Source organism: Bombus affinis, chromosome 12 (genome assembly GCF_024516045.1).
Source record: "Bombus affinis isolate iyBomAffi1 chromosome 12, iyBomAffi1.2, whole genome shotgun sequence".
Taxonomy (NCBI): Eukaryota; Metazoa; Arthropoda; class Insecta; order Hymenoptera; family Apidae; genus Bombus; species Bombus affinis.
Window position 1 is genome coordinate 9,907,194 of NC_066355.1, and position 17,234 is coordinate 9,924,427.

The following is a 17,234-nucleotide window of genomic DNA, read 5'->3' on the forward strand; positions in this document are numbered from 1 at the left end:
ACTACACGATCGACCAACCGGATAGGACAAGTGTCGAGTGGATAAGTGTCTGCGAACCCTTTCAGTTTGGAAACGCGTGCAAACACGCACGATGCACGCGAAATCGCGACACTCCGACCTGAAATGTACACGTATTCCAGTTCTTCTTCCTCCCAATCTCCATACTGTATCCTTGTCGTAATTATATTTGATTCTCCTATTGGATTGGATAAAAGGTAGTTTTCTCTCCTTTTTTCTAATGAATTTCTATCAATTAATTTCTATCAAGTAATGAAAGAAAATCGAATCCCATATATTCGAGAAATTTTGAATCTTGAATTTTCCTCTATCTGTTCCAATATAACACAGTTTCATTGTTATTTATCACGGTCTTTACAAAATTTATTCAAGAAATGAAAGAGGCTCTAGAGCCTGTAAATAGACCGAATTTTTCAAGAAGACTCATGAAGCTATAGACAGTCTAATTCGGATTAAATCTTTTTTAACTCTCGCGATAGATTCTCCAAGCAACCTAATCTATGCAAATTTGTATAAATTCATATTTTCATAAATGCAATTTAAAGAGGCGAAAGCTGAGCCTCGTCAAATCTTACGACGAGTGCCATACTTTGCATATTTTAAATACATTCTGTGTATTTTTGCACCTTTAAATTTCCCATAAGTGCATAAACATTCGCCGTCTATTGATCATATTTGCGCAGCATCCTCCCTTCGATTAACGCTACGAAATGAAATGTGCAAGTACGTTCGAGATACAACGGACACGCTCAAGATCGTAGTTCGTGGAAACTTTTATTTGAATGAAATCGCACTTTCTTTTACCGTGTACACGCGTTCCGGAGTACCTTTCGTTCGAGGACAAGCAAAGGTCCACAACAACCAAGGAAACTGAGGTACGGTGCAACGACCGATCGTCAAGTAGGTCGGTTGTGGGCGCACGCAATCGTCGCAACGATTTTGAAAAACTGTCGTTCTACTTTTACATGGGAGCACTTTCACGGTCGCTAACCCCACGACAACGACACTTGCCATATATTTTGCATCCTCTCGTACTGCCTATACGTACGTATATACATAGCTGGCTATAAGTATTAGGAGGACGTCTACTCGCTATGTTTATTAGAAAACTGAAACCAATTTTGCTTTATTTGACATTTTACACTGGTAGCTGCGCGTGGCGCGAACGAAATAGCAGATTTATTAATAAAGTAACTAGATAATAGAAGAGAAGAGCAAAGAAGAGCAATCAATTTGTATTAAATAACAACAGGTGTCTTAGCTCGTAAATGGCAGTGTGGTCACTTTGTTTGCGAGTGTTAATACGATGTTAGTGTATAACTTATGTGCATAAATTTCTTGGCAAATGTAACTGTTAGACTCGTATCCTTTTATCGATAGATGATACGGAATTTGATGCATCTTAGATATAATAGATATAATATGGAATAGCGTGTAAAATATCCGAAGCGGAGTACTCGTTATAATACTTGCTTCGCTGTAGAACATTATTTTCATACAGGGATATATAGGGAAAGAAAGAGAAAGGAGGAAAAGCTTGTCACGACTATTGGCTGTTCTTTAAGTCTCGTTTGGATTAGTCAAGTTACTTGAATTCAAACGAGTGGAAATCAAATGACGTGATTAATAAGAACGAGTCAAGTAAATAACAGTTTTACGCTGATAAACACGTTTTAAGTTACTCGAATGTATGTAAATTGCTGGAATTCAGATAACTTGACTAATTTGAATCAAGTTTTACGAATATAAGTACTACACAACATTAAGAGTAGAACGAATTCAAATCGTGAACATCTTGAAACGATGTTTGTTGTTGCTCATCCTTGACACCGTTTACGAATCAACCCTACTCGTGATCACGCGCATATGCGATTAGTCGATCGAACGTTGTACCGTCGCAATTGAAATCATCTCACAGATAAAGCACGGCATCGTACAAATTAATACAATTCTGCGACTAGTGTAGCATCGATCGAAGTTTGTCCACGAAGAAGCATCAAATTTTGTATTATTACAATAATAATACTATTATTGTTAGATACAACCATTGCTGGTAGGTAAAAGCGTTGTTTGTTTAAAAACATCGCGACCGATTTTTATTTACGTTAATCAAAACTTTCCATTAGATAAAAATTCTACGGTCGATGAGAGATACTTTTCGACGCTAGAAAAATACAATTAATACGAAAGTAATCGAAATAACGTAACAAATTCTACAAATAAATAAACAAGAGGGGAGAAAGGAAAATTTGCACGTCCATGTATCTTCATGATCGTTGTGATATACAGCAGAGGGATATACGTTTTTTAGGGAAAGAGCGAGACAGATCTCTCAGAGCGAATAAACAAGAAAGAGTACGAAAAAAGGGGTGTTAACACAAAGTGGAAGAAAGGAAAAAAGAGAAAGGAGAGGAACGCAGAACGAAGAGAAACGCGAGTGCGCCTGTGCGACTGCATGCGTCGCTGCGAGGACGCCATAGTACCGCAACCCGCCGTCCGCCGTCGTCCCGGCGCCACAGTCTTTCTCTCCGTATGTACGGAGCCGGCTGAAGCTGATCGTTCAGCACGTACCTTCTTCCCTTTCATTTTTAACGTGTACGTCTACTCTATTTCTACACACTTCTTTTACGATGGTGAGTGAAATAGCTGACATTTGAAAAGCTGCAAATCGTACTGCCGCTTAAAAATTCCGATTCAATTTGTCAGACTTGCACGCCTACATCCTTGACAACCAAACGCGAATTCGAATAATTCCTTATCGACACACCTCGTTTACTCTCCAACTCGAAAGTTTGTTCTCTTTCTTCTAACACCGACTACAAAGTTCCCTCTCTTTGGTCGTTTTAATTTATATCGACACATCGTTTCGTTACTTATCTCGCACTCTTATCGGTGATTGCACGTATATATCTTTTTTTCCTTAATAAAAGCCAATCTTATACGATTTGAACGAAACTTTCTCATTGCTATTCAAGGGAAATCAATAAATCGCTCGATCGACTTGCCTTTATTCCTTTCGACATTCTATGTGACGGTACGTGTCAGTGCGGTCCGAAGAACGGAAATTGAAGTGGGAAACAACTTGGAGGATTCTACTCCGTAGAGAAGCTTTTCTAAATCACCGCGAGATCGCAGCACCTCTCTTGGAATTGTCACTTTACATCGATATGGTCATTTTTTCGTGAAACTGCTATTATTCTTTTTATCCATCGAATGAAGCATTGAAGTTGTAAAAAATAAAAATAAAATAAAACCACATCTCTGTGCTTCCCTAATTCTATGTAAATGATACACTTTTATCAAAGGGGGTAACATCGTCGTCTTCGTCTTCATCATCGTTTTCGCCTTTGCCGACGTGGTCATCGTCGTCGTCGTTGTCGTCGTCCTCGTCGTCGTCGTCGTCGTCTTCGTCTTCGTCGTCGTCTTTGCCGTCATTGCCATCGTCGTCATTGTTATCGTCATCGTCATCGTTATCGTTATCGTCATCGTCATCGTCATCGTTATTTTTATTGTCGTTATTACCGCTATTATCGTGCTTCTGCTCGTCATTGCCATTATAATCGTTGCCGTTTCTAACTCTCGTTACCCTCGTCTTTCTAATTTTTTTTAACGTTTAGCAATATATCTTGAAATTGTACATAAAAAACTTCACAGGTACTTCCAGACACGAATCTGACAAATCTTCTTCGTGAGCAGCAACATCAGCAGCAACGGCAGCAAGAACAACAACGGTGTCAGCATAAATGTTATTACGAAGGTAATAGACAATTTCCATTAGAACGGGAGAACCGACAATGCAAATCCACGGAAAATGAGAATTCAGAAGAGATATCGATAACGAACGTTACGGATGGAGAGAGCTTATGTTATAGTTTAGCTCTGATACGAGGTCGCACGTCGATGGCGTATAGCTTCATCACCGTACGAAATGAAAATAATCAAAGTTCCGAGTGGCCAATCGTATCTGGTGAATTTCGTGTAATAGTAGAATTGACACGAGGTCCGAACAGGTTGGAATTAGAAGTGGCGGGCCAAAAAAAGGGACTAGTTCTAATTCACGAGCCGAGAACGACGAGACTGCGTGTAACTCCTGTCTACGTGGTTTGCTTCGGACACGATGGATATTTCCAAGGTCCACAAGGAGAAGACCAGTCACCGGAAAGTGCGACGATAAGGATAGGTCTCGGTGCCCGACTTTTACAAACTCTCACCGCCGAGAAGTTAAGGGAGGCGGGTTACGGAAGGAAAACGTTTCAACTGGAACGAGACTTGGGTGGTATGGAATGCTTGATAATGCACAGCATGCTCGACGTCGATCAGGCACGTGCAATGAATCAGCGGGAACTTTGGAAATTCATTGCGCGAGAATTAATGACCGGTCCCTTGGCATCGGAAGATCGCAAATATCTTGCGTTTCTTTCCTGTACCAGATATCGAGGCGCGCCAAATCCACGCACTCGCGAAGATATTCTCGCGAGGACGCAAGGACACGCCGCGCTCGGTGGAGGTGGATTAGCGTTATTCGGTTCGGCATGTCTTCATACATGGCCTACCTGCATGGCGCAAATATTGCCTAGATTCCTCGACGCTACGGTCATCGATACCGAACAATTGATGGATGACAGTAATTACCGCGGTACGCACGGTGGCTGCTTCGCCACGACTCTTGGCTCGGTTCTCCACGAATTAGGACACACTTTTGATCTCGGACATACTCATGAAGGCATAATGGGCCGCGGATTCGATTACGTCGATCGTGTCTTTGTTGGAGCGGCTGGGATCGATTTCAATCGCAACCCCGTTTTACGAAGAGATCCTCAACACACAACGATCGCACTGAGTAGACCGCTCAGCGTGACAGTCACGATACAAGAACCATACGCTATGTTAGGGAGTCCTCGAAGAAATCGCTTACTTTCCGAATCGTCCCGTCCTTCGTCTTCTCAAAACCCTTCCCAATTACTTGGCAGGCTATCCGCACCCGCTAGTCCTGAATTAAACAGATCCTTTTCCAAGAGTCTGATGCAACCTGCATCGGAACAAACCCCTTCCAATTTGCAAACTGATCGTACATTTTGGTCACCATCCTGCGCAGCGTTTCTTGCTTATCATCGATGGTTCAACAACGAAATGGACAACGTTTTCAACCGACCTTTCCACGACATCGAGTACGATGGGAAAAGGTATAATAAAATGTTTCTCTTCCAATTTTGATTCACTGACGCATATACGCCCAATACACGTACACAAAACTTGCACATACACTCACTTACTCAGCCTCTTCCGTTGTTGCTATTATAGTTTTAAAACGGTTATTGTTTATATATGTATGTATATACGTTTCTTTTTTTTTTTTTATCATAGAAACGTCGTAAGATCACGCTTCGGAGTACGAGTAATAGAGCTCAGAAAAACATCTGGTGGAATGGTAGTTGGTTCTAAACAGTTTCCAGGCTCTCGACCACCTCTGGAGGCGTTAGTTCCACCAGCTCCACCTCATTGTCTTACCGCACTGACTCTCGTCGCTGAAGATTCGACTGGCAATGTTCTCAAATATCCACTTCCAACGGCGTTTTAAACTTTCCAAGGTTATTGTCATTTTGCCACGATTTTATATCTTGAAAGCGGGAATATAGCCAATGTCGAACGATAAAAATCGACGCCGATGAATCAACGTCCTATGTTTTTATAATCTTCGCATAGCGAGTAAGCACGATTAATATTAATAATAATGCTTCGTCGCTAATGCTAATTCGAACGAAAATAACTTCAAGCTCAATATGTATTTGCTTACTAATTAATTATTGATATTTCCTACGAGCTTGTTTCTCTAATGCGCTATATTTGAAGAGAAATTTTTCCCAGTTTTATCGGTTTTTGTGAAAACTGTAACAGTAAAGCTTTCCGTATTGGACTCGAAAAACCTTATTGCCCTGTGTACGCTATTTATAACAAAATAAAATCATAGAGAGACACAAAGAGAAAGATAGATAGATAGATAGATAGATAGATAGATAGATAGATAGAGAAAGAGAACGTGTGTGCGTGCATGTATTTAAACATGGAAGGAGAAAATGAGAATTTCATACGTCATACAATGTTATTAACTACATACTTCATTTCATTAAATTCTAACATATTTTGTAAATACTATAGAGTTTTGTAGCAACTATTGATACATTGTATTTGATAAAGAAATACATATATTGTGCATTGACATTTCTATGTACGAATGTGTGAACGAATGTATACAATAACACTACAGAAGGAACGAATGCTATAAAACCAGAATCTCTATTTCTTATTGCCGAAAATACGATAAAATTGTGAAATTGCCACGTATAGGTATGTATAGTTTAATAACTACGAATTTAGTTTGATATATTTACAATCAAGAAATAACATTAATATCCGACATATTCTACAAACATTGGGTTACTTACATGATAGTAACTAGGATGCCTTATGGACGATAATAATTTGTAGACATAGCTAATATGAAATTGCGAAACGACTAATAAACTTGTGAAAATAATTTTGAAAAAAATAATTCAAAAGTGTCCGTAAAACCAATCCAGTTAACGATGTAATAAAATATATATTACACGACCATGCCACGTAATCGTTTAATTAAATTTTATCAGAATATTCATCAGTTTTTTCAGTTTGTTACAGATAACTCTAGGATAAAATTGCTATTGCAGCTTATATATTGCAGCTAACAGCTATAATCCTAAGTATTTACTTATCATAAACCGATCGATAATATATTGAAAAAGACTGCAAGAACATTATTAATATTTCTTAAAAACTTTTAAAAATAAACACTTTCGTTATACGTTTCTTGTAGTTATAACTGAAATTACGTTATCCTAATACAGAATTATGTTGTCGCCTTCGTCGAGTGCAAACGATAACGAGGATGTCTTTACTTATCAAATAGAAGTTTTATTTCCAAATATCACAGAAGACAAAATAAGAACCGTTGAATTCTTAGATGCAGCTCGAGGTCTTGTGCGAATTATTGGTACGCATTTGATATCCAGTAAATATCACATAACCTACACAAAAACGAAATCTATAAAGACGAACACGAATGTTTCAGAAAAACTTGGCAAAGTGTTTGCTCCAGTTAAATATGATATCCAGGGCAACATTGATGTAAGTATATACCTTAAAATGCGATCATTCACAAGGATAATCATATATATACCTAAAAATAATTCTAGAAACTCACGTCCCGGCATGCAAAGGATAAAGAAAAAAACGCGATTCTACAAAATATGATTCTAATTGAAAAAAATACTGAAACTAAATTAATCGCTACAGATGCTCTAACGTGGTTAACCAGGTGCGTGTAGCATTTTTTCTTATGCATTTCTATTCTTTCCACTTTCTTATTTGGTTTCTGCTTAATTCGATTCGTGTGTATTAATACTTCTCCATCACTTATTCTGTTCATTAGTTAAATCGAAACTCCAATCTATAAATTACAGAGCTTTGCATATGATTCTGTTATTTTTCGAACAAATTGTCGAGGACTCGAAAACGGCAACACCAACAGAGGATTTAGTAGCATTTTTAAAAAAAGCTTATAAAGAAGCTCTACAGCCATATCACGGTTGGATGGCGCAACAACTTTTTGACGTAAGTCAGTATTTACTAAAAACGTATTCGCATACATGCGAAAAATTGTTCTTCTTTTCTTGTATTATACGAAATGCATATGTACATTCTTAATTATACTATTTAATTACATTTCCAATCAATTGATGTCAAAGCATAAAAACATTCATATAATACACGTGTTGAGTTTGACGAAATATGAGTTTATATTTTTCAAATAAATTAATACTTTCCACAATTTTTCTATTTATTTACATACTATTATTTACTATAATTTTCGACTTTTTGTTAACAGCTTCTTTCGCTCATGGTTCCTACACGTTCGCAACTTTTACAAACATTTACTAATGAACAAACTACCGAGATTAGCATCATTATAAAGAGCATAGAAATTTATTTAATGCGTTTACGAGAAAACGTATTAGCGATACAGTTATTTTATAAAACTAATAACCTCTGAGATAAGACATTTTATTAGTCTGAGAATTGTGTTCATTAGGTATTGTGTTAATTGAGAATATTTGTTAAAGGAAAGATCTGCAATATTTTGCGGTATTTTAATATAATATACTAGTATACTATACAGTAATTACACTTAGCCAGTATTTGCTCAAAATTCTGTATATAATTAAAAAATGAGATTAGCTATAAAGGTATTTTAGAACAGTTTAACATCCATTTTATGTACATGTATTGTATAAATGCATTAAATAAAACACTTTAGCACGATGATCTGCTAAATTCATTAAAGCTATCGTACCTGTAATAATTTCAATAAGAAGAAGGCAAACCATAAAAGAATTGATAAATGTTTCACTATAATGAGATGGTATTCCACGATCAAAAAGGAGAAATGCCTCTAGGGGAAGTTGTATTAATATCGAGATTAACCAGCAAGTAGTTAATTCTGGAATCTAATATTAACTTTCTTTCATGACAAAAATCTACAAATCAACTAAAGAAAGTCTATTACAAATAAAGTATGATTACCTTTCCGGTAAGATTTCCAAGGTACCCTAAATATAACTTTAAACTTTCAAAAATTGAAAGTATTAGAAATATTGCTATAGTTAGCAATTTATAAACATTTGTCAAATTATTGTACTGTGAACAAATAATAAATAAAATTAATACATATAAGTTAATATAGATTAGATGTTGATTTTATAACATCATTTTATAACTTCATCACACAGATGATATTTACTTTTGCATCCAAGTTTACAACAGTAATCAACAGCCAAACTGGGAAAAGCCATAGATTCACATACAGGGCTATTTGAAATGGTAAATTAGACCTTGTTTTGTTATCTGTAAAATATATTCTATTTCAAATGAGATGTTATTCTTTTCTAATTAAAGGAATTACATTTACACAAGTTGTAACTTACAATCATGATACATTAACTTGGAAGATGTTTCATTAATAACATTTGTTGTAGTAAATTGTGACATTTTCAAAACAAATTCTGCGACATGATCATAACGTTATTAAAATCAATTGTAACAATAACAATTTCCGATATTTTAAGGAAATATTTATAATTGTTACACTTTTATCTTCAAACAGCTCTAAACGTTTATACAATCTAAGATTTACATCCATTCAGCATTCGTATATTTATATCTTACACATTCTTATTTTACATGTCGCTTAACACAACATACATATACATACAATCTCGATCTGGAATCTTCCGTATAGTACATTTTTTACTCTATCTCTTTCTTTCCGCTTTCTTTATACCTTCCATCCCTTTTGCAAAATTGTTTAAGAAAGAAAAGTACAAAAGTACACAAGTTTTAAATACAACGAAAAATCAACTACGTAATTAATTACAGGAATGTAATCACATCTATTAAAAACGAATAACAATAACCTATTTAGAAAAATCTGCATCAGTCTGAACGTTTCCAGGCTTACTGCAATTGATTTGATTTACGTAGTAGCGTGACATGTGTTTTGTAGTTCTGAGGTTGAAACGGATTGCGAATAAAGTGACAAACAGAAGACGTTTATAAAATTTGTGTAGTTGTGCGTAGAAGCGCATGCGGTATTCGACGTATTGAAGAAAATTAACTTTGATTTCTTGTAAAACGTAGGAATTATTTCACGAATTTAATCAATTATTTGAAGAATAATATTCATCATTTAGGATAAAGGTTATCTGATCCCGTTTTCATCCTTATAAAGCGGTGAAAATTTTGAGATGGCCGGTGCAATGCTGTTCGAACGTGCACAAGCAGTTTCAATGACTAATCGTAGCGAGGGTATTTCACTTTTAAGTGAAATCGTCTCCGACCCAAGTATCGGTGTGACGGAGGATGACGAAGATAATATTCGAGTGAAGGAGCAAGGTATTTTACACCTTGGTGAACTTTACAAAAAAGAAGGCAAGGCAAAAGAGTTGGCAGAGTTGATTAAAGCTACCAGACCGTTTCTTAGTTTGATTAGCAAAGCAAAAGCTGCTAAACTCGTACGGTCTTTAGTAGACTTTTTCTTGGATCTGGAAGCTGGTATCGGCATTGAGGTATCTTCACAAATAATTTTTATTGTATTTTCATAGACAGTTTAGTACAATGCTTATTTTTTCAACAGGTTCAGCTATGCAAAGAATGTATAGAATGGGCAAAAGAAGAACGTAGGACATTTTTAAGGCAGTCATTAGAAGCACGTTTAATAGCATTATATTTCGATACTGGTATGTACAGTGAAGCATTACAGTTGGGATCGGCTTTACTTAAAGAACTTAAGAAATTGGATGATAAACAACTTTTGGTGGAGGTACAATTATTGGAAAGCAAAACCTATCATGCACTGAGTAATTTAGCAAAAGCAAGGGCGGCTCTTACCAGTGCTAGAACCACTGCTAATGCAATTTATTGTCCACCTAAAATGCAAGCTGCTTTAGATTTACAGTCAGGAATATTACATGCTGCAGATGAAAGAGATTTTAAAACTGCTTATTCATATTTTTATGAAGCATTTGAGGGGTAGGTTGTTTCCTTAAATAAATATATTGTACTTCAGAATAATTGTTATGTTTGTATATTTTAATTGCTTTACTACTGTTCTGTAGATATGATAGCGTAGAAAGCCCAAAGGCCTTAACAGCTTTAAAATATATGTTACTTTCAAAAATTATGTTACGTACACCTGAAGATGTTCAATCAATTATGTCAGGAAAATTAGCTGTTAAATATGCAGGAAGGGATTTAGATGCAATGAGGGCAGTTGCCGAAGCGAGCCACCGACGTTCATTAGCAGATTTTCAGACAGCTGTGAAAAAATATCGCCAAGAACTTGAGGATGACGTAATTGTGCGTGCTCATCTCGGCTCTCTCTACGATGCGATGCTTGAACAAAACTTATGTCGTTTAGTTGAACCTTATTCTCGCGTACAGGTACGATTATTTACTTTAAATCGGTTGATTATTTAAATATAAATATTCATCGTTTGTAATTTCGTTCTTTTATTTAGGTCAGTCATATCGCAACCTCTATATCACTACCACTTGCTCAAGTGGAGAAGAAGCTTTCACAAATGATATTGGATAAAAAACTAAGGGGTGTCCTTGATCAGGGTGAAGGTGTTTTAATCGTTTTCGAAGATACTCCGCGCGATAAGACTTACGAGATTGCATTAGATACTATACACAGTATGGGGAAAGTTGTTGATACACTTTACCAAAAAGCAAAGAAACTCACTTAGCCGTATTTAATATATATTTCTACACAGTGTTTATACAAACATGTGTTATACAATCATGTATAGCAGATTTAATTTGCTGATTTCAAAAGATGGATATTGATGTACAAAATACGAAATACAATGGTAATACAATGAAACGATACATTTTACCGTTTTACTTATCTGATTCAAAATATTGTTCTAATCTGATTAAAAAATATGTTCAATATTCGCAAAACTGTATGCTGTTTATTTTTTAAAAATTACAGTTTTTTTTAAATATATCCATGACATTCAATTTAATGAAATATTATCCTTTTATCTCTCTCCTACTTCTGATACCTATTTATTTGACATTTTCATAGATTATTATATTGACTTAATTTCTGACAGTTAATTGAAATCAAAATATTTTGTATTATTAGTATTCTACTCATATCAATTATAACGAATACAATTATAATTTATCACATAATGTTTTCCTAAATTTTCATTTCTATCAAAGAAGCGAATTCAAATTGGTATAGATTATAGTAGAAACAACTTCTACAGAATACGAAATAAAACATGTAAAAAGTAAAAGAATAAAGATTGACATTTTGTGTATCATCGTGCACCTTAGCACATGCTATGATTATAATTCTCTCAATCAGCTCTATGGTGTCTCGATTTTGACGAAGAAAAAATAACTCTGTACGAATAAATAGAAATTTAAATTCTGAGAAGACTAATATAGCTGCATTAATGTTACAGATTCTGATTTGATGGCGTAGTAAGAATACTCACCGCAACTTCCTGTTTGAAGTTGTACGTTACAACAAAGGGATAGTGTGGTTATATTTTATAAACTTTTTTTTTTCATGGAGTGTATAATGGCGGATACTACAGCACAGAAGGTAAAATATTTTATATTATAATTGAAGCTGCAAAACAGAAAGATATGAAATTAAGTAGTCTGTATTACACGTTTAATATATTGCAAGTAAGAATGTTTAGGTTAATGGTAGCGTTTAACTCACCGGCATCGCTATGTTCCAAATAATATTTGCTGTTTCATCATCAATATTTTCAAGAATCTTAACATAATTCTCCTATCGCTTATACACATCAATTCTTTAATCTATTTACAATTCTAGTAATTGGCCTTGGTCAGTCATCTTATCTCAATACTTATACAAAACTATACCTGTATTGTTATATGGACAGTATAATTCTTTTCCCCGTTTTCTTATACAATCTTTTTTCCATTAGTTCATCGTTTTGATCAGTAATATTTAATGTTTGTTTTGATTGTAATTTTACGGATAATTTATAAACATTTATTCGACAACTTAGTACTATGAAATAAATGTATTACTTATAACTGCTATTACATGTGATCTCATTTTGCTCATATTTAAGACATGTATATGTTTGTAAATGTAATCAAAGCAAAATATCAATTTTCAATTGAATATAACCATCCTGTTTAATGCATTTATCTCTTAAATTTATTTTGCAGGTTCAGGAATACAAAGATTCTTTAAAAACAAAGGTAATTAATTGAATATTATTATCCTATAATTTGTATACTCAGTTTGTTGCAAAGTACATCATAATATCACATACATAAACTTTATTTAGGCTGAACAACTATTGCTGAAAGGATTTCCAGAGAAGATTGTTAAGTTGAATGAATTATTAGAAACCCCTGGTTTCCGCAACAGGAAATTATCAAATGTTCATCAAGACTTAAATGTGCCCATTCCAGATCCTATTATTCTTAATCATTCCGAAAATGAGTCTACTACAAAGAAACGAAAGATAGACAATAGCATAGATGATACCAGTGGAACCAAAGTGATGGTGTTACCAAATGGACCTGTACCTTGTAACAAGCCCCTATGTGATCTTATTCATATAGTTAAGCCTTATATTCGACAACTATTAGAAGATTCTAATTTGGTATATATTCTATAAAGTATATGAGTAGTATATATACATTATATAAACTTTAATATCCTTATCACTTATTTTAATTTTTGAATTTCCAGTTGAAAATGTGGATTTCATTTTTGATTCCAAAAATCGAAGATGGTAATAACTTTGGTGTGTCCATCCAAGAAGATACACTTGCAGAAATACAATCAGTGGAAAGTGAGGCTGCTGCATTTTTCGATCAGATATCTAGGTAATGTGAATAGTAATGATATTAAAAGATTTCTTCTCATAGGGGATACATTATATTCATACAATGATATTTTTTTTAGGTATTTTATCTCTAGAGGAAAGATTGTTAGTAAAGTTGCAAAGTATCCACACATTAGCGATTATAGAAGAGCAGTTCAAGAATTAGATGAAAAAGAATATGTAAGCCTATGGCTAGTTATGTGCGAAGTCCGTAATCGTTATTGTTCCCTGCACGATTTGGTAATCAAGAATTTGGAGAAGATCAAAAAGCCACGTTCTTCCAACGCGCAATCTTTGTATTAAACATTATTCTCGTATGCTATTTCTATCGGATGGTGTACAGGATTGTATGGGGAAAAAGAAACGAAACGGAAAAGGAAAAAAGCTACGTGATGGAGAGAGTGTCATTCTCGACTTTTCGATAGAAAATTTGAATTTCCCTTTTCTTTTTTTTTTTTTTTTTTTTTTTTTTAAATTAAATCGCCTTGACGTTGACTCATTGACATTCACTTGAGCCATATCCAAAACGATAAATAAATAAATATATAAGAAGATATATTTAGCATCATTCACGGAAATAAGTTCAACTACTGTTGATTACAAAATTCATTTTGAATTTTACAAAAATTACTACAAAATTAATCTACTTATTAATTATTTAACATTTCATTTATTATAAAATACATAATTATTACAAAATCTGTCAGAAGTTTAATTTTTCTATTTTCTTTGCTCTCATAACGTAGATTTTTCTTATTATCATCTTTTTAATTTTTCAAATTCTGCTATTTAATTGCACGGTGTGATGTACTTATCGAATACAGATCCGAGAGTATTGGAACGTTTATCTTTTCACCTATTTGAATTTAGAACATAGTTAAGCATGTAATTTGTAATTTACAGCTGTAATATCGTTAGAACATAAATCGAGATATGACATATGTTTTTGGTATATCGTATTAACTTCAAAACACCTCTTTCTTTCTCAACCGGGATATTATACGATACGAAAACATGACACAAATATTGTAATGTTAAGAGTTTTAATCATAAATTATATTGCTTGAAATTATTTTCTTCTTTTCTTTATCACAGTATCAAATGGCATAAGCGTATAATTATTTCTTTAAAACTACAGATCGTTATTCATGCTATACTGCATTAAGAGTAAATTTCAGTATATGCGGTTGATGTAAATGTTGAAATCTTATTATTGTGCAGAAACAGTTGGATGTCAGTCTGTTTTCGTCATCGTTATCATTGCTCCTTTTAATATGAAATGTATTGTTCTTCCTTTTGCAAACGCTTCATTTGTTCATATCATTATTCTTTTCTTTGTCACGTATATTATTACTATATCGACTATAGTACTTGACCATTTCTAAAAAATTTTGTGTGATGTAGATAGACTATACGCAAAAAAGAAAGAGAAGAACGTGAAAGTTTACACATTTCTTGGTATATTTTGTAAAATATAATAAAAATGTAATATGATTCAAATACATCCAATATATAACATTTGCCCAGTTTAATATTAATTTGCATTCAAATATATAATATTCATATATAAATAAATACACTCGATATATAAAATTTGTTCAAAAAATGTTAATTTATATATATATATATATATATATATATATATATATATATATATATATGTATAGATTAACATATATATACATATAGATTATGCATTCTGTTCAATGGCAAGTTTCTAAGATCATATCTGTTCAAAAAGACCAGGATTAAGATAACAATGTTTATTGAATCCAATCAGTGTTATCGTTAATGTCTGACAGTCTCCTCCATTAGTTCTTTGTATTTTTAATCTCTCATCAACCTGTGAAGCATTAACTAATTGTAACTAATGTATAAAATGGTATTAATATACTTTCATAAGATTTATTCACCATGTTTAATAAATCCTGAAGATGAGTTTTATGAGCATATTTCATAAATACTTCACACAAAATTTGTATGAACCAACTACCAGTTATTTTGTCTCGGAAGGCAACATATCCTGGAAGGGTAGCATACGAAAGTAACATATCTTCATAACATCTCAGTGTCTCCCTACCATTTCTTTCAATATTAGTAGTTTCATCAGAGGAATGTTGAAAGTTAGATGTATCTGTTGTATATCTAGGTTCTTTTACTGATTTTTGTTTTTTCTTTCCTCTAAAAGATCATTGTATAATAATAAAATATTATCAGTATATGTATCTATGATATTTTTATAGTGGGTTTAGCACTTACCTACATAATTGAAAAATGAAAATCTTTGGTTTCCCTGCAAGGTTGGGACAAGCTTCTGCAGTGAAATAACTCAAAATATCAGTACATAAAACAGTTTTTTGATTTTGCACTTTGTCTGGCATATGCTCTTCTACACCTTCTATTTCTGTGACTTCATACTGTGTATTAATATTACCATGACTACTTATTATAACAAAGCAAGAATCAACCTTGCGTAACTCTTTACGTTGAGAAAATTCTTTAATTGTCTCTAATATTTTCTTGGAAAGAAGTAGCCTATGTGATATAAAGTTTTCATTTGTTTTTTAATATGTAAATGTATCCATATTTACCTGTGCTGTTAGATTGCAATAGGAAGAAACTTCAAAACCCATTTGTCTAAAAAGTTGTTTCAAGTTTGATTCATCATATATAGCCGAATTTCTATCTTCTTTATCTGGATGTTTGTAATCAATATTTGTTATTATTAAAACCAGTCCACGAGGTTTGCTACGCATTGGATATGTTTGAACATTTTCATATTCAGGTCCATCTAAGAATTTTGTAGCTTTCTCTACTAAAATTTGTAGTGGTTCCTCTAATACTTGTATATTACGAAAAAAGTCGCCTTGTGGTCTTTTTAAAAATGGAAATACAATTGATACAGTAAATGCAGAATAAGATATACATATAAAATAAATTAAAGCTAATTAGTGGGATTTTAAACTTTACCCTTCCGTGATTGGAATAAAAGTAGTTTCCTCTACATTGCTTTCTTCCGTGCATTCATTATGATTACCATAACTTTGTGTGTTAGTAATAGGTAATGGAGTTCTTGTTCCTTCCAAGATATCTGCTAAATCTTCATGGCTACTTTGTCTTAGGCTTGCAAGAAAACGAACAAACGCAAGTGGTCCTCGTGTTTTTATCGTCAAATATATTTCATGCACTGTTGTTTTATTTGTGATGTCTTTCTATATAAAATATTACAAAATTCACAAGTCACTCTATATAACTTGCAGTCGTAAAATGTTCAGGAAATTTTAAAAAGTTTCTTACTATCCAGCGTGAAATATTCACGTCATCTCTATTAAAAACCTTATTTTCAAACAGTTTTGGCCATAATTTGATTATATTTATTCTAGGTACAATATCCTCGTAACACGAGTCTAATATTTCTCGATGCTTTCGATCCATGTTAAGTAATAATAGAGGACATCCATATCCTTTAGTAAAATTGCTCAATTAATTGTTACAAGCTTATCGTTCGTATCGAAACGATGTTCTTCCTCAATTCACCATCCTAATGTGATATCTTAATACGATAAAGTTCACAAAGTGACTCAGCCTGACTCGAAAATTTCGATAGGTATCGTTTGTATTGGTAAAATCTTGTCACGAATGATATTGTCACTTATGTTTAATTATTTAACTTATAATTTTATTTTGACAGATTAATTTTTCACGGTTTGTTGTTCTATAAACAAGTTT

The 17,234-nt window shown here is 33.5% G+C and overlaps 6 protein-coding genes and 1 long non-coding RNA gene across 9 annotated transcripts; 4 read left to right on the plus strand and 3 right to left on the minus strand.

Annotated features, from left to right (window-relative positions):
• The first annotated feature begins 2,500 nt into the window (after nucleotides 1–2,500).
• LOC126922373 (uncharacterized) lies at nucleotides 2,501–6,856 on the plus strand. 2 transcript variants are annotated; one of them, XR_007712718.1, is made up of 4 exons: nucleotides 2,501–2,651; nucleotides 3,673–5,201; nucleotides 5,383–6,363; nucleotides 6,684–6,856. XR_007712718.1 is itself a non-coding variant. In XM_050734914.1 (3 exons), exons 1-3 carry the CDS (start codon nucleotides 2,649–2,651, stop codon nucleotides 5,594–5,596), a joined length of 1,746 nt encoding a protein of 581 aa, XP_050590871.1. In that variant the 5' UTR covers nucleotides 2,501–2,648; the 3' UTR covers nucleotides 5,597–6,635. The 2 variants fall into 2 exon arrangements, 1 of the variants encoding a protein (XP_050590871.1); XM_050734914.1 differs by lacking the exon at nucleotides 6,684–6,856 and having other exon boundaries at nucleotides 5,383–6,635.
• On the plus strand, nucleotides 6,682–8,373 carry LOC126922393 (glycolipid transfer protein). The gene is made up of 6 exons (XM_050734951.1): nucleotides 6,682–6,755; nucleotides 6,900–7,045; nucleotides 7,124–7,179; nucleotides 7,248–7,369; nucleotides 7,515–7,665; nucleotides 7,940–8,373. The coding sequence occupies exons 2-6, from the start codon at nucleotides 6,904–6,906 to the stop codon at nucleotides 8,102–8,104; spliced, it is 636 nt and encodes a 211-aa protein (XP_050590908.1). The 5' UTR covers nucleotides 6,682–6,755; nucleotides 6,900–6,903; the 3' UTR covers nucleotides 8,105–8,373.
• On the minus strand, nucleotides 6,944–9,399 carry LOC126922395 (transmembrane protein 17B-like). 2 transcript variants are annotated; one of them, XM_050734958.1, is made up of 4 exons: nucleotides 9,036–9,399; nucleotides 8,852–8,955; nucleotides 8,635–8,748; nucleotides 6,944–7,079 (listed from the first exon to the last, which is right to left on the minus strand). In XM_050734958.1, exons 1-4 carry the CDS (start codon nucleotides 9,097–9,099, stop codon nucleotides 7,071–7,073), a joined length of 291 nt encoding a protein of 96 aa, XP_050590915.1. In that variant the 5' UTR covers nucleotides 9,100–9,399; the 3' UTR covers nucleotides 6,944–7,070. The 2 variants fall into 2 exon arrangements, with proteins under 2 accessions (XP_050590915.1, XP_050590914.1); XM_050734957.1 differs by lacking the exon at nucleotides 6,944–7,079 and adding an exon at nucleotides 7,827–8,558.
• Nucleotides 9,400–9,594: 195 nt separating this feature from the next.
• Nucleotides 9,595–11,499, plus strand: LOC126922380 (26S proteasome non-ATPase regulatory subunit 11). Its single transcript, XM_050734931.1, has 5 exons — nucleotides 9,595–9,743; nucleotides 9,839–10,175; nucleotides 10,244–10,638; nucleotides 10,725–11,049; nucleotides 11,127–11,499. The coding sequence occupies exons 2-5, from the start codon at nucleotides 9,855–9,857 to the stop codon at nucleotides 11,355–11,357; spliced, it is 1,272 nt and encodes a 423-aa protein (XP_050590888.1). The 5' UTR covers nucleotides 9,595–9,743; nucleotides 9,839–9,854; the 3' UTR covers nucleotides 11,358–11,499.
• Nucleotides 11,354–12,823, minus strand: LOC126922403 (uncharacterized). The gene is made up of 3 exons (XR_007712725.1): nucleotides 12,356–12,823; nucleotides 12,123–12,259; nucleotides 11,354–12,027 (listed from the first exon to the last, which is right to left on the minus strand). It is a non-coding gene; the product is annotated as an uncharacterized LOC126922403 (long non-coding RNA).
• LOC126922390 (proteasome activator complex subunit 3) lies at nucleotides 12,103–14,446 on the plus strand. Its single transcript, XM_050734946.1, has 5 exons — nucleotides 12,103–12,232; nucleotides 12,838–12,870; nucleotides 12,960–13,280; nucleotides 13,370–13,506; nucleotides 13,586–14,446. Exons 1-5 carry the CDS (start codon nucleotides 12,197–12,199, stop codon nucleotides 13,806–13,808), a joined length of 750 nt encoding a protein of 249 aa, XP_050590903.1. The 5' UTR covers nucleotides 12,103–12,196; the 3' UTR covers nucleotides 13,809–14,446.
• Nucleotides 13,947–17,212, minus strand: LOC126922379 (caspase-6). Its single transcript, XM_050734930.1, has 6 exons — nucleotides 16,803–17,212; nucleotides 16,476–16,717; nucleotides 16,097–16,379; nucleotides 15,765–16,024; nucleotides 15,419–15,686; nucleotides 13,947–15,348 (listed from the first exon to the last, which is right to left on the minus strand). The coding sequence occupies exons 1-6, from the start codon at nucleotides 16,938–16,940 to the stop codon at nucleotides 15,229–15,231; spliced, it is 1,311 nt and encodes a 436-aa protein (XP_050590887.1). The 5' UTR covers nucleotides 16,941–17,212; the 3' UTR covers nucleotides 13,947–15,228.
• Nucleotides 17,213–17,234: the final 22 nt, after the last annotated feature.